This window comes from Camelina sativa, chromosome 3 (genome assembly GCF_000633955.1).
Source record: "Camelina sativa cultivar DH55 chromosome 3, Cs, whole genome shotgun sequence".
In the NCBI taxonomy this organism is placed as follows: domain Eukaryota; kingdom Viridiplantae; phylum Streptophyta; class Magnoliopsida; order Brassicales; family Brassicaceae; genus Camelina; species Camelina sativa.
The window spans coordinates 17,145,454-17,159,622 of record NC_025687.1 but is presented as its reverse complement, the minus strand read 5'-3'; the positions used below and the strand labels follow the sequence as shown (position 1 = coordinate 17,159,622).

Sequence of the window (14,169 nt, the reverse complement as noted above, 5' to 3'; positions counted from 1 at the left end):
GAATAAGAACCCAAACCTGGACTTCCCGGGACGAAACGAAACCCAATTGTAACGATCACCGAAACGAGGATCAATCTGAGACAAGAGATCGGACTGAGAAAGAGAAGGGGGCAAGTGGCGAACGACCACCTTCTTCTTCTGTAAAGGTTCCTTCATCCAGAAGATTATTTGAAAACCAACACTACAGAGCCGCTAATCAAAGAGGAACACGATGAAGAAGACGAAAAGTGAAACACATCAAAGACGCTGTGAAAACCAAAAAAAAAAGATATCGCACGCAATTTTGCCCTAATTTTGTGTTTCCTCTCTTCCTCTTTCTCTATAAAACTCAGCTAAAAAAAATTAACATTAAAAAAGAAAAAATTCGAACCCGAAGACAAATGAACCAGCCGGTCTACGTGGACTTTTGAATCTTAATGGGCCATAATTGGGCCTATTATGGACTTTTTAACTTTATCTTTCAGCCGTAGGATTGATGTTTTAGGGCATCCGACGGGAGATAATAACTCTGGATAGGTTTGTGTATTAAAGTCTTCTCTCGTATAAACCGTACGATGAAGAATGATAAATACATCATCGTACGGTTTTTATAATCACTATAGTAAGGTGAACCGCGTAACAGGTGATAACTACCAGTTTTGTACATTGGAGGAACACAAAAAGACTTCTTTGGTTCTGAGGGTCTAGTCAGGTTTTTACTAGTTCCGTATAAGTATCGTACAAAAGATATTTTTATTTTGCAAAGATCTTTCTTTTATCTAAAATCTCTCTCGTCGCTTTTAAGCAAGTAATCTTCTCTCTTCTCTATCTTCGATTTGCCCTCTGTTGGTTCTGTGGTTTGTTTTTTGATTTTTCTGGTTCTGTTTTGCTCTGTTTTGGCGTTTTACCTTACGATCGTTGCTAAAGGTTAGACCTTTGAGCGATCTAATAATTGTAACTCTGTTTGTTAGGTATATGAGTTTTGTTGAGATGGGTGGAGATATGATGGAAGATGATTGGGAATTTGCGACGTCATCAAGCCTTAACCGAACCCTAGTTCTTGTGGGACGTACTGGTAACGGAAAGAGTTCCACAGGGAATAGTATTCTTGGGAGGAAAGCTTTTAGGTCAAAAGTTAGAACCGTAGGAGTGACGACCACGTGCGAGTCACAGAGAGTTATTCGAGAAGATGGTGAGATCATTAATGTCGTTGATACTCCTGGTAAGCTCCGCCCCATTAATGTGATGGTAACCTAGTGATAAGTCCTTGAATGTGATGGTAACCTGATGAATATTTTGTTGGTATAGGTTTGTTTGATGTGTCCACTGCAGCCGATTTTATCGGTAAAGAGATTGTGAGGTGTATAAGTTTGGCAGATGGTGGGATTCATGCGATCTTGTTGGTATTCTCTGTGAGGAGGCTTAGTAACGAGGAGAAAGCTGTGCTTAGTTTCTTGCAAGCGCTATTCGGCAGTAAAATCACTGACTATGTGATCGTTGTTTTTACCGGTGGCGATGAGTTGGAAGAGGATGATGAGACAATGGAGGACTATTTAGCTGACTCCTGCCCTGATTTTATGAAGGTAAAGTGACTTTGGCTGACTCTTTCATAGAAAAGAAGGATATTTGTTTTTCAGCTTATGTTATTTGAACTGGTGTGGATTGTAGGATATTCTTGAGCTATGTGACAATCGCCTTGTATTGTTTAATAACAAGGCTACTAATAAAGTCAAGAAAGCTGAGCAAGTTGAGAAGCTTCTCTCAGTTGTTGAATCCGTTGTCAAACATAACAATGGTAGACCGTATACAGATGAGTTGTTCCACGAGCTACAGGTGAAGAAATTTTGCTGCTTTTACTTTTTTTTTTTTTCTGAGTTGTTGTTACTTTTCCTAATCGAAGCAGAGAATGGTTGCAATCTCAGGAAGAGGCTATCAAGCTAAGGGACCAGAAAAAGGAGGTTGAAGCGCTGGAAGGTTACTCAAATAATGAGATATCTGAGTTCAAGAAGCAAATTGATATGTCCTATGACCGGCAGCTTACCCGTATCACAGAGATGGTAATTCTGTTTATCATTCTTTATACAACAATGATGTTGAGTTTTCACATTTCTGAAGGGTTCATATGCATCTACCAAGTTGGAAGTGTATACAAAAAGATTTAGTTAGTTGATGGTTAGGGTGTGATGTTCATTTAATTGGTAAGCTTAGAAAATTGTCAGCATAGACAAAAGCTTTATGGTTGTGCTTTCATTAACATCGAGCTTATTCCTACATGATTCATTCAGCTATAAGTTGTTATGATGTTAAATGCTGACCGCATGCATTGTCTTAGACATTGATTACATCATAACTTTACAAGTTTTCTGCTTTCTTGTTGCTGTTCAGGTGGAGAAAAAGCTGAGAGAAACAGCCAAGAGGCTGGAGCAGCAACTGTGTGAAGAGCAAGCCGCAAGAATTGAAGCGGAAAAGAGGGCAAACGAAGTTCAGAAACGGTCGAGCGATGAGATTAAGAAGCTGAGAGAGAATCTGGAGAGGGCTGAAAAAGAGACCAAGGAACTCCAGAAGAAACTGGGAAAGTGTATCAATCTGTGATTGCTTAAATGTCAGAAGCTTCACTGAAAATCTGATTAAGGGTTTTTATATGGTTTTTAGGTTTTATCATCAAAGACAGTGTGTGAAAAACACATCCTACGTATATTTTTCATCCTTATTCTCCTAGTGTCATGGACAAAGTTNTTTTTTTTTTTTTTTTTTTTTTTTTTTCTTGGTGGAACTTTATTTGGTTTTCGGTTTTGAATTAAGTTGGTATCTTGAATAATTTACTCATAACTTTTTAAGAAAAAAAAAAAATTTTGTAAGAGATAAAAATAATTTATAGAAAAGAATTTGCAGACAACTTAAGGAAATAAGATAAATGTAAATTTTGGTTTATTTTTGAGTTGAAGTTTGTTTAGGGCGGTGTATTCAGATTAGCCTCTACTTGGATCTGACGCTCAGATGAAGCGTACTGCTTGAATGTCAGTCAGGTCATACAGTAGTTTAGATTTGTTTATGTTCTACAACTCAAAGTGTTCATTGAGAAAACTCTTTCTCAACTCTTTATTAATAATACAAATATTAAACATGTCCCCTTACAAAGCGCACACACACATATATATAATGCAAACAAGAAGCAAATCAAACAAAGATTATTAGGCTAAGAATAGCCTAATCAATTTAAGGAAATAACGGAAATTATGAAATTGAAACAAAAGCAAAACCAGACTCAGATCATGCCAGAAGTCCAAGAGCTGGCTCAAACGAGGAACACAGAATATGCTCTGCGTCAGAAACACAAACTCTCGGCAATGGCATTCTTTATTTTATTTATTAAGAAGAAAAAGTGTGCAGGGGTGGAAGAGGGCAAAGTGAGAGTGATCAGAGGATGTTGCACCCCTGAATGGTACGCATTTGCGCTTCCATTTGGTCACGCATACGTCCTTCCATGTGTTTTAACTTTTCCAGCAGTTCATATTTTTCACGGAGGCTCAGCTCCTGTTCTTTTTCTCTTTTCTCAAAGAGCTTCTGTTGTGCTTCATTAGCTATTCTCATATTTTTCTCCAGCTGAAAGAAAAGACAAAGATATATTGTTAACGTCCATTTCAACACCACTTTTATGCATATATATGTGTGTGTGTGTGTGTGTGTTTGTGTTTTTGTCAACGAATATAATTGGAGGAGTTTATATACCATATCTGCCATTGCCTTGAGGTTTCGTTCATTCGTTAGCTGTAGCTCCTTCCTCAGTGCTTCGAATTTTTCTTCTGAATACGATTTTGATTTAAGCGCCTCTTCTTCTCTCTCATGCCTATCATTTTCTTCCTGATGACGGAGAGAATTTGATTTCAGCATTCAAAACACACGAGAGATAAAAATGCAAACGGAATAAAAATGGGAAACTGTTTAACCTTTATCTTATAGTACATCTCGTCGGTATACGGAACATTGCGGTTCTTTTCTCTGACCTGATCGATAAGTTTGAGAAGTTCATGTACTTGCTTTCTCTTTTTCTCCTCATCCTTAGTTTTGTTATCGAACAGGATCATTCGTTCGCCACACAATATGAGCACTCTCTGAAACCAAAGAGTGCAAAATTCGTAAATTCCAAAGCTGAAACCTCATAAATTTGATCAAAAAATTACCACGCACCTTTAAGAAGTCAGGCAAGTTATCACCCAAATATTCCTGCAGTGTCATACCATCATCTTCTAATACATCTCCTCCCGTGAAAACAACGATGAGGTAATCAACAATCTTACTGCCGAAAAGGACCTGCAAGGTACTAAGTACCATCTCTTCCTCTTGACTCATTCGAGTCCTTGCAGATAAAACCAATAGCACAGCATGTAGCCCTCCGTCCGCTAGAGTTAGGCATCTAACGATTTCTTTACCGATAAAATCAGCGGACTGAGACAAATCAAATAGACCTGCAACATACCCCAGTCCGTTAGTTACATTTCATATATATATACAATCCCCGCCACGCAATATAAAATTTGTAATGACACAACGTACCAGGAGTGTCAATCACATTGAGTATAGGACCTTCTGGTGTCACGGTTCTAACTGCGTGGCATTCCGTTGTAACACCTGATGCTTTTGATTTCGATTTGAACACCTTTGTTCCGACGATAGTGTTCCCCGTGGCGCTTTTTCCGTTCCCCGTACGCCCAACTAAAACAATGTTTTCGATCGGATGTGAATGTGATACCACATATTCATTCTTATCATCTTTTTTCGCTGGAGCTGCTGGCGCATCATCTTTCTTATGCTCTTCCTTCGCTGGAAAAAACTCACCATTCTTCTGATCATTAGCCATTTGGTTAAAAGTTCCTTCAACCCTTCATTATATTACGTAAAATGTTAATTAGTAGCTCATAGATCAAAGTGACAACGTTGAAAAGACATATATATCGTTACTATGTACGGGGAAAAAGGCTATAACCACATGAAAAGTATCGGATCTTATACTCATATTTCTTTTGTAAACTCTAAGTAGAAAGCCATACAAGTTGATCGATGAGAAATTACAAAAAGAAATAAAAAAGAAGAAAAAATGACAAACTTGATTTTCCTGACTCTCTTAACCTTTTAGCAGATGGTGGGCAGAAGTAGTTAATCGCAAAGCTAGTTTCCAAGTTTAAATAGAACAATTTGAAGTTTTTTTCCATTAAAATAAATAAATAATATAATATATTATATTATATTTAAATAATATACTATATTATATATATATGATCCCCTCTTACATTACATCAATACAATTATACAACGTTTGCCACCCAATTACTTTAATTTATATGACTCTTTTAGTAGGTTTCTTTGTTTTGATAAATTATAATGAGCATTTGCTTATATATATTGCAATATATGAAGGTTTAGCTTGGTGACACTAGAAGAAATTCTAAGCAGAAAGATAAAAGATGAATGAAACCAATGAAGAGAAATTAAATTAAAAACGGAAATTACGTATAGTGAGAATGAAGAAAAAAGTAAACTATCATGATGAATGATAATTAATTGAAAAATATATTTGAAAAGAAATTAAATAAATTTTAATAAAATATATTAAAACTCATCTTACATTTTATTTTTAAATTAAATTTATGAATTTCATGGTAGATAATTTTTTCTTACATGTAAATTATAGTAGCACTCTGAATATTTTAAGTTAGATTTAATTTATCTTTGAAAACATCTCACATATCTATTTTACCATTGATATAATACTGAAATCTCATGGAGTTAGTTTTAACACAAAATTTTGTATGAAATCAAGCCAGTTTGTAATTTTGTCTTGCAGGTAGAACTTTCTATGGTGAGTCTTTCGCTAACAGAGATAAAGCTTCGTGAGCAGATTGATCTCCTTACTATGAAATTACATGTGAACTCATCCATTTTGACGTTGAAACATTAATATTGATCACTATTTCCATGAAATGGGTTCTTTTTCTTTTTTTTCCATCAGGTTTCTCATCTTTATTACAAATATATTAATAAAAAAATACTGGTGGAGCCACTCATAACAATTCTATTTCAGGACATACACTGATGATAGTTACAACTCTTTTTCAATGTTTTTGACTTTTAAACTTCTTGGTTCACAGCTCATGTTGAAGTTTTTTTTTTCTTTTGTTAATGGTTAATTTAAGTTCTTAAAATGATAAACACTACCGAAAAATACCTAGCTAGGTAGAATTATTAGAGAAAGCACATATAAAAATAGATCTAGAAGACTTAATTGGTCCATGAGACTTGATATGTTTTGTGCCAACGGAAATAAAACTTCGTGAGAAGATTGATCTCTCTTTGCTGAAACTACAGGCGAATTCATCCATTTTGGTGTTGAGACATAAATTGGTACAACGGACTGTTCCTTTATAACCCCATAATCATAAATTGTGGTGGAGCCATAGATTTAAAGCTCCAAATCAAGACAAATATTGATAGTAGTTACAGTGATTTTGTTTTATTGAAAATTAATTCTTGCTAGGATTAACGTTCACACTCAATATACAGACTCTACAGTTTTTGTCATACAACCATTTTTTCTAGCTCACTTGTAGCGTTTAAAAACTGGAAGCCGACTTTATATGTACAAAAAATGTATTAGGCTTTCGATTTTATATGGTGAACCTAAGACGATTAAGATGGACTTCTTCATTTAAATTCCAAAACATTCTTTTGTTGTTTTTGTTTCAGTTGATAATATGGTTCCATATATATATATATATATATATATATATATATATATATGTTTTTCATCAAGCGCATGCATATTTTGACGAATTATTTTATTTAATACAGTTCAATAAATGATCGGGCCAAACGTCATGATTTTTAAATTTTTATGAGAACTTTATTCTAATACAATGTGTTTTTATCAATTTCTTCATTTTTTTTATAACTAAAAGTTTTAGGCATATCTAAGGTGAAGGATCATAAGATTTTATATAAACTTCTCCTAAGTATTACTCGAACCGATAATTTATAGGATTTGTCAGAGAAATTCTACCTACTGGGATATTGCAATTAATTTTTATTTCTTAACTCGTAAAATTCTTGGTTCACGGTTCCAGTTTTAGTTTTAGTTCTTAGAATGACAACACTAGACAGAAATCTCTAGATATAGTGATTCTAGAAGGAACATAAGAAAATTAGATCTCGAAGACTTGACCCATGGCAGTTTGAAATTTATTTTTTGCAAACAAAAAAAAACGTGTGTAATTGATCACTTAGGTAGTTTAGGTCTGAAACTAAATGTATGAAATCATTAACTCTCAGACATTAATTTTGATTACAACCGCCATGAAATTGCTACTCTTCTTCCTTTCGCCATTTTTCTTATAAAAAAAATTGGCTCAAAATTAGTGGAGCCATAGATTTAAATTTCACTTCAGGACAAATACTAATTACAGGTGTTTTGGTAACAAAGTTTCCATGCAATTTTTTTTTTTTTTTTTTTTTCTGTTGTTGTTAAAGACCATGAAATGATGAAATGCTCTTGCTAGGATCAACGTTCACTTTCAATAAATATAGGCAACATCGATAGCTTCTTCGTGTATTCTTTCGTCAAAACGGTTGTTGATTTGATTTCTATTTCTAGCCTTCTTTCGTATTACTATTTATGGTATTCATGCTGTTTTCTGTATTTTTCATTACATCTCCATATAATTTAATTTTCAGTTTTATTATAAAATTTAAAGTTTTACCCAAAAAATATGAAAATTAACTAGAGTTTTCAAAAAGGGGTTTAAAAGCCTTTGAAACTCTTTTAAAAACCTTTTAAAATCCTTTTAATTAAAACAGGTTTTAAAACCCTTATCAAACCCTTTTAAACCCTTTTAAAACATTTAAAACAGGTTTTAAAACCTTTAAAACGAGTTTTTAAAACCTTTTTAAAACAATTTAAAGCCTTTTAAAACCCTTTTAAAACCATTGCAAACACTTTATAATACATGTTGTAAGGAAGAACTCTCTCATGGAAAACTGAAGAGGTTGCATGTCCACTGTAGACTATAAGTTTCTTTTTCTAGTCATCAGTATTCTCAACATCAAGTAGTGCAATAATTTCCCAGAAAATTTGATGTCTCTGGCCGAAAGCTTGGTAATATGCCCAAGGAAGGAAGCTTGAAGCTTCTTGTAAGATTCTTTTCCTAATACACTTTTAACCTTATCAACTAGGCTTAAGTCCGAATGTTGACATATGGTTGCTCCACCAATTTGTTCAAAACCCATATCATATATATTTTTTGATAGTGCAATGGCTTCAAAATCACTGGATGCCATCTGTTAAAGAAACACACTTAATTAATTAGAGTTTTCAACGGTTTTAAAAGAGATTTAAAAGAGTTTTTTAAAAATCAACAACACACTTTATTGATCTGAAGTCGTCTTATCAACACACTATATCGACATAATTCAACTATGAAAGATCTGAAAATTGATTTTAAAAAGTGTTTTACAAGAGATAACAAAAATCCAAATTTACAACGGGTTTACTAATTCCAAATCCATATCAAACACATTTATCGATATGAATGCATCAGATCTGAATCTGGATTTTGAAAATGGTTTAACAAGGAGCTTTTAAAAAATGTTTTACGAAAGGTAACAAAAATCCAAATTTAAAAGAGTTTACATATTCCAAATTGATATCAAAGAAATGTATCGATCTGAATTCGTCAGATCTGGATTTTCGATCAAAAATCAATTTCCAAATTGATGAATATACCAAAGAAACAAAATCTTAACCACAAACCTGAAAAGAGTTTACGATCCGACCAACACGAAACATAATCAATTTTGATCCAACGTTCGGACGATCCGACGAACATGAAACACGAAAAGTGAGGCGACGAACAAGAAAAGTGAGGCGGCAAAGAAGAGAAGATAGTGTCATTAGGTTTACTTCATTAAAGGTAAAATTGTCTTTTTCAATCAAAAATGGGTACTTTTAAAAATGGACGCTTCCTAATAGCATTTTGAAAAAGGGGAACGGAAAAAGGGGCATTTTTGTTTTTCCCCTTAAAAATATAATGTACTAAAATAATATTCAAAAAATTGTTTATAAAAATATTATGTATAAAAATATGATTTAAAAATATGAGTTTAAGAGTATAGAATTTAAATAAGTTTTATAAAAAAATATAATGTATGAAATTATAACTAAAAATAATGTATATAAATAATATTAAAATAAAATTTGTGAAAATATAATATAATATATAAAAATATGATTTAAAATAAAATCTGCTTTAAAATAAAATCTGCTTTAAAATAAAATCTGCTTTAAATTATGAGTTTAAAAGTATTATTCAATATATGATTTATAAAAATATGATTGAAAAAAATATAATTTAAAACAAATATGTTGTCACTATACATATTTACATTTTACATCTAATAAATCTGTTATCAAATGAGAGATTTTTGTTTAAATTAAAAAATCTGTCATAACCTAAAACAAATCTGTTATCATTAGACGCCAACCTAGTAAATAATTTTTTGTAAAAAAACCGGTAATGTTATGACAGATTTTAATTTAAAAAAAAAATCTGAAATAGCTGTGAAAGATAAATCTGGTAAATTTTTTATCAAATTTGTCATAAATTCTGTGGTGTCATATAAATAAGTCTGTCATGAAAAATAAATATGTCATCAATTATAACTTTGTTGTAACCGTAGTTATAAAAATTTGTCGTCCAAAATAAATCTGTCATAAAAATTTTGTCATGCAAAAATAAATCGGTTGTGCAAAAACAAATTTGTCGTACATAAATAAATCTGTCACAACTAGTTCGACAGACTTTTGAAAATATTTTGATTTTTCTAAAATAAATTCTGGAAAGGTAAATTTAACTTTATTTTTTTCTTAACAAATCAAAAAAGTATTTTAAGCTTGAAAATAACTCATCTAACCCTCAAATTTTGTGAATTAGTTCTGAGTTTATTTTTCTCTAGAATGATTTTCTCTAGAATCTTTTAAACTCATCTTCTGAACTAGTTATGCTTTTATTTTTTGTCTTTATTTCTCTAGAATGATTTTAAAGCGCAGAACTTTTGTCATTGCGAGTAAGTTAAGTAAAGTGCGTAATAAGAACATATTGTACCTGCTTGACAAAAAAAAAAAAAAAAAACATATTGTACCTAATAAGAACGCGGACTTAAAAAGGTTTTTATTATATAATTTTATTATCGAAGACTGGTAGAAGTATAACTAACGATGCGTGCATGTGAATCCGCTGGAAGAATTTGAGTTGATTCTTATGTTCATCTTCAGAATTTAGATCTTAACTTTTCAGAATTATAAAGAGAAAAGCTACTGATCTTATGATAAAACAAGAGAAGTGGTCTAGTTTTGACATGATTAGTAGTCATTTGATAGGTTTGGTAACCTTGCTTATAAAAGTCCTTGACCATGTCCGTCATCTGTATTATAAGTAAAACATTTGTCATATACAGTGTGAGTGTAGAACACACTGTGTGACCGTTCTTTAAGCAGTATTATTATATATCCATATCTGGGCGTACAACAAGGGCTTGCAAGGGAATGTGAATATAGAACAAACAGAAACATGGAAGCACACATATAAGAAAAAAGGTATATGAAATTTGGACGACGTAGGTGCAGAACGGATTGACGTTTGACTTGATCTTGGTGATACATATTGATTACAATATGCTACATTGCAATCCCAACCCCGTCCCTATTACCGCGGGCACAATAAACCCAAGCTGAATCATCATCCGCCTTCGTTCCCCAAGATCGTGCTCATTACGTATAGATTCATTGTCGCTCTGTGCCTTCTCGAGCACACGCAACATGTTCTCTTGTGCAGCAGAAGTCTCTTTTAGCGTATTCTCCATCTGTAAAAAAAACCAGATGATCGTTAAAACGATGTTGGAACGTGAATCGTTATCATCTTTAGGACATATTTACCATTTTTTGCATTTGGCTCATCCTACTCTCATAAGATTCTTGTAATTCCTTCTTCATATCTGCCAACTCTGCTTCACCAAGGTTTCTAGCTTCAACCTCCCTTTTCTGTTCCTTGAGCCTTTCAGCCTCTTCCTAAGAACCAAACAGTGGAATAATATTTTAACATTAACAAATATTCTATAGAGCAATGCAGAGTGTAAGTTTTACGCATATCCACAATCTTCACCTTTATCCTAAGGTGCATTTCGTGTGTAAACGGTTTCCCATCATTGAGCTCTTCAATCGCTGCGACATGCGCATGAAACTGCTTGACTTGCTCAGCCTTCTTTCCTTCATCCGTAGTCTTATTATCAAACAAGACCTTCCTGCCTCGACTCTCTCTAAGAACCGTCTGGAATTGCACAATGATCGGTTCAAAAAACTAACAGACAAATAATCCAAAAATATAAACAAAATTATCAAATCACTGACCGTCAGAAAATCAGGGCAGCCTTGAAGAAAATAACCGTCGAATGTTTGGTTATTTGCTTCCAACTCATCACCGCCCGTGAATAGAACAATCAAATATTTAACGATTTCACTCCCGAAAAGGACCTGCAAGGTACTAAGTGTGTTCTCTTCCTCTTGTGTAATTCTATTTTTCACAGATAGAACTAACACCACAACATGTAATCCTCCTTCCGCGAGGGTAAGACATTTGATGATTTCTTTACTGATAAATTCAGCAGACACCGACAAGTCAAACAGACCTGTATCATCAAACCTTGACTTTGATGAACTATATAAACGCTTGGTTACACAAAACTATATAAATATGATCAAATATTAAGACCGGTTGAGTTTAAAGCCCAAACATACCAGGGGTGTCAATCACGTTGATTACTAGACCATCTGGTGTAACCGCTCTAGATGTCTGACATGTCGTGGTAACACCTGCTGCGTTTGATTCCGAGAGGAACACTTCGTTTCCGATGAGAGAGTTTCCAGTGGCGCTTTTCCCGTTTCCAGTACGTCCCACCAGAACTATGTTTTTAACAGCTTTTTTGACTGCCTCTGACGCTGAAGGCTGTTCGGAAACATCCATATTTTACCTGTTTGATGTAAGTGTAACAATTAATATCAAATTGTAAAGGTGAAAAGTAACAACTTTGAGTGAAATTATTTATATATACCACTTACCTACCCGGGAAAAGCTCTAATGATTGAGGAAACCTTTCTTGAAATATTTGCAAGAACAAGGATGAAATACAATATACTTGGCAAGAGTAAATTAGAAAACATAAAATTAAATCGACCGAAGTTTATATAAAGAAAGTTACTTACCTAACGCGTTTCTGGATTGTTGCGCGATCTTTTCTTGTTTGATGCGTCATGTTGAAATTTTGAATATTTAAGTATAAGATATTACTTTTATTTCTTTTGTGTGCGATTTGAGTTTTAATTTGTTTTGACATAACTGACGAAGTCTTTTGGGAATATGCATGTAATAAGTTCAGAAGTTTCCACTCCATTACATCCCTTATAAAAAAAATGGTTCAAGTCAACTAATATTTTTAGTAGATGAACCTGGTCGGGTAGAATTTTCGAAGTAACAGAATTTTTGAGAAAAAAATGTTATTAAATACCTGCGTTAGAATAAAAATAGATATATAGTTTCAGTAAATTCTTTTGAAAATTTGTAAGCTATACCAAGAATATTTTTTTTAAATCGGACCATGGATAAATTTTAGTTATTAGGTGTAGATATCAAATTAACAAGGACTTGTTCCCATCAGTCTATTAAACGAGTCCAAAGTGTTGAAAGAGCTTGCGCGGCATGTCACCATTCTAAAGAAGGGCCACGAGCGATCGGCCATTTCAGGCGCTCTCCTAAAACGGTAACATAAGACATCATTGCCTCAAACGTAACAGACACGTTAGCTCTAATGACAGGTTTCTTGCTAGAAAAGTATGGCTTTAGACAAGAGAAAAACAAAATGATTATCGGGGCACACTTTAGCAATCTAATTTGTTTGAGACATTTTCCTTTAAATTATGTTATATTGCACTAGTTAATAAAAAGTAGCTTCGTTATGTACCAATTCCACTTGAGCTGTTGGACAACTTCCTTCGTTTTTTATTATAGACTTATTCGTTTCTCGTTAAATCACACATGCATACACGATTTCTCTTTCTGACAATTTCTTTTTACATAACGTTTTGCTACGTGATATTAGAGTACGCCTCGATTTACAAAAAGTCAAGGAATTATTCAAGATATTAAAAATCATTATTACCAGTTCAGGGAAAGTCATTTTAGCAATTCTCCCCCCACAATTGGCCTGAATGATCTTTAAATTCTTTGGAATTTTTAAACATTTATGGGGTAATTTATTATAAACTGATTTAACAGGTTAGTATTGTCATGGTCTTGAATATCATCAGGGTATAAGATTTAAATTTAGGGTTGGTTCCATAATATATGGTGTATAAAAAATATTTTAGGGTTTATGTTGGGTTTGATAATCCAATTTAGGGAATTTAATTTTTTTAGATATTGAGTTTGAAAACTAGATTTAGGGTTTAATGTTTAAGTAGAGTTTTATACTATAGTTTGATTTGTAATATCCAAATACAAAGGATACTTAACGCGTATAAACTAAACTATAAAGTAGGCACATGTCTTTCGTCTAGCACCGTGATTCTCTGTATAAAACAAACAACCTCTTGTAAAATACATTGGTCATGTTTTAGCCTTATTCAAAGGCTCATGCACAATCTTTTGAACCCAAAAAAGAAATAGATTGGAGGCTTTCCAATAAGTAACATGCATACATATAGATATGTTAAATAATAACAATAAGTAAAATATGTATATCATGAATATTGTTTTATCATCCATATTATTTAACCCATAAATGATATTTGCCATCTCATTTCGCGTAGAGTTCTTTTTCGGTAAGGCCTGAATATTTTTCCGAAATAAAATCATAGAACATACTATATATAGAAAGATAAGATCACCAGAAATATATATGAGAAAAGATAGTGGATTATATATACTAAATGAAAGTAATTTGTGACTTGTAACTTAAATATCTCTCAGTATGCTGGAAATAGTCACAATTCCGTAAAACATTTGTGTGTGCACAATGATAGTCATCATCTGAAAGTCATATATCATTCATTTCTCCACTGGAGCGACCAATGTGAGTAATATAGAGGGTACT

At 33.0% G+C, this 14,169-nt stretch overlaps 4 protein-coding genes across 9 annotated transcripts in view; 1 reads left to right on the top strand and 3 right to left on the bottom strand.

The window, feature by feature from the left end:
- Window positions 1-333, bottom strand: part of LOC104777390 (regulator of nonsense transcripts UPF3) — a 4,684-nt gene extending 4,351 nt beyond the window's left edge. Inside the window, exon 1 of the mRNA XM_010501631.2 lies at window positions 17-333. Within this exon, the coding sequence (XP_010499933.1) occupies window positions 17-156 (140 nt within the window). The 5' untranslated portion in view covers window positions 157-333. The remainder of the gene's footprint in view (window positions 1-16) is intronic.
- Window positions 1-2,797, top strand: part of LOC104777391 (immune-associated nucleotide-binding protein 8) — a 3,158-nt gene extending 361 nt beyond the window's left edge. For 2 of the 5 annotated variants that reach the window (XM_010501634.2, XM_010501635.2), the window contains exons 2-6: window positions 951-1,201; window positions 1,288-1,562; window positions 1,648-1,812; window positions 1,902-2,036; window positions 2,365-2,797. In XM_010501634.2, the coding sequence (XP_010499936.1) occupies window positions 955-1,201; window positions 1,288-1,562; window positions 1,648-1,812; window positions 1,902-2,036; window positions 2,365-2,571 (1,029 nt within the window). In that variant the 5' untranslated portion in view covers window positions 951-954 and the 3' untranslated portion in view covers window positions 2,572-2,797. Of the gene's footprint in view, window positions 1-682; window positions 837-950; window positions 1,202-1,287; window positions 1,563-1,647; window positions 1,813-1,901; window positions 2,037-2,364 lie in introns of those variants that run through there. The other 3 variants (XM_010501632.2, XM_019243818.1, XM_010501633.2) reach the window with 3 other exon arrangements.
- LOC104777389 (immune-associated nucleotide-binding protein 8-like) lies at window positions 3,061-5,120 on the bottom strand. 2 transcript variants are annotated; one of them, XM_010501628.1, is made up of 6 exons: window positions 5,084-5,120; window positions 4,534-4,859; window positions 4,168-4,445; window positions 3,927-4,091; window positions 3,709-3,840; window positions 3,061-3,582 (listed from the first exon to the last, which is right to left on the bottom strand). In XM_010501628.1, exons 2-6 carry the CDS (start codon window positions 4,835-4,837, stop codon window positions 3,397-3,399), a joined length of 1,065 nt encoding a protein of 354 aa, XP_010499930.1. In that variant the 5' UTR covers window positions 4,838-4,859; window positions 5,084-5,120; the 3' UTR covers window positions 3,061-3,396. The 2 variants fall into 2 exon arrangements, with proteins under 2 accessions (XP_010499930.1, XP_010499931.1); XM_010501629.2 differs by having other exon boundaries at window positions 5,107-5,116.
- Window positions 10,526-12,212, bottom strand: LOC104777388 (immune-associated nucleotide-binding protein 8-like). The gene is made up of 6 exons (XM_010501624.1): window positions 12,140-12,212; window positions 11,819-12,051; window positions 11,432-11,709; window positions 11,187-11,351; window positions 10,961-11,092; window positions 10,526-10,887 (listed from the first exon to the last, which is right to left on the bottom strand). The coding sequence occupies exons 2-6, from the start codon at window positions 12,042-12,044 to the stop codon at window positions 10,693-10,695; spliced, it is 996 nt and encodes a 331-aa protein (XP_010499926.1). The 5' UTR covers window positions 12,045-12,051; window positions 12,140-12,212; the 3' UTR covers window positions 10,526-10,692.

What these genes read in the sequence shown, in the direction of transcription:
- LOC104777389 (XM_010501628.1), bottom strand. Translation starts at nt 4,837, where the DNA reads ATGGCTAATGATCAGAAGAATGGTGAGTTTTTTCCAGCGAAGGAAGAG. An exon ending in CAATGTGATTGACACTCCTG is followed by an intron (nt 4,446 to 4,533) that starts GTACGTTGTGTC and finishes GGTATGTTGCAG; the next exon opens with GTCTATTTGATTTGTCTCAG. An exon ending in ACTTGCCTGACTTCTTAAAG is followed by an intron (nt 4,092 to 4,167) that starts GTGCGTGGTAAT and finishes CTTTGGTTTCAG; the next exon opens with AGAGTGCTCATATTGTGTGG.
- LOC104777388 (XM_010501624.1), bottom strand. Translation starts at nt 12,044, where the DNA reads ATGGATGTTTCCGAACAGCCTTCAGCGTCAGAGGCAGTCAAAAAAGCT. An exon ending in GCTGCCCTGATTTTCTGACG is followed by an intron (nt 11,352 to 11,431) that starts GTCAGTGATTTG and finishes GTGCAATTCCAG; the next exon opens with ACGGTTCTTAGAGAGAGTCG. An exon ending in TGAGCCAAATGCAAAAAATG is followed by an intron (nt 10,888 to 10,960) that starts GTAAATATGTCC and finishes TTTTTTTTACAG; the next exon opens with ATGGAGAATACGCTAAAAGA.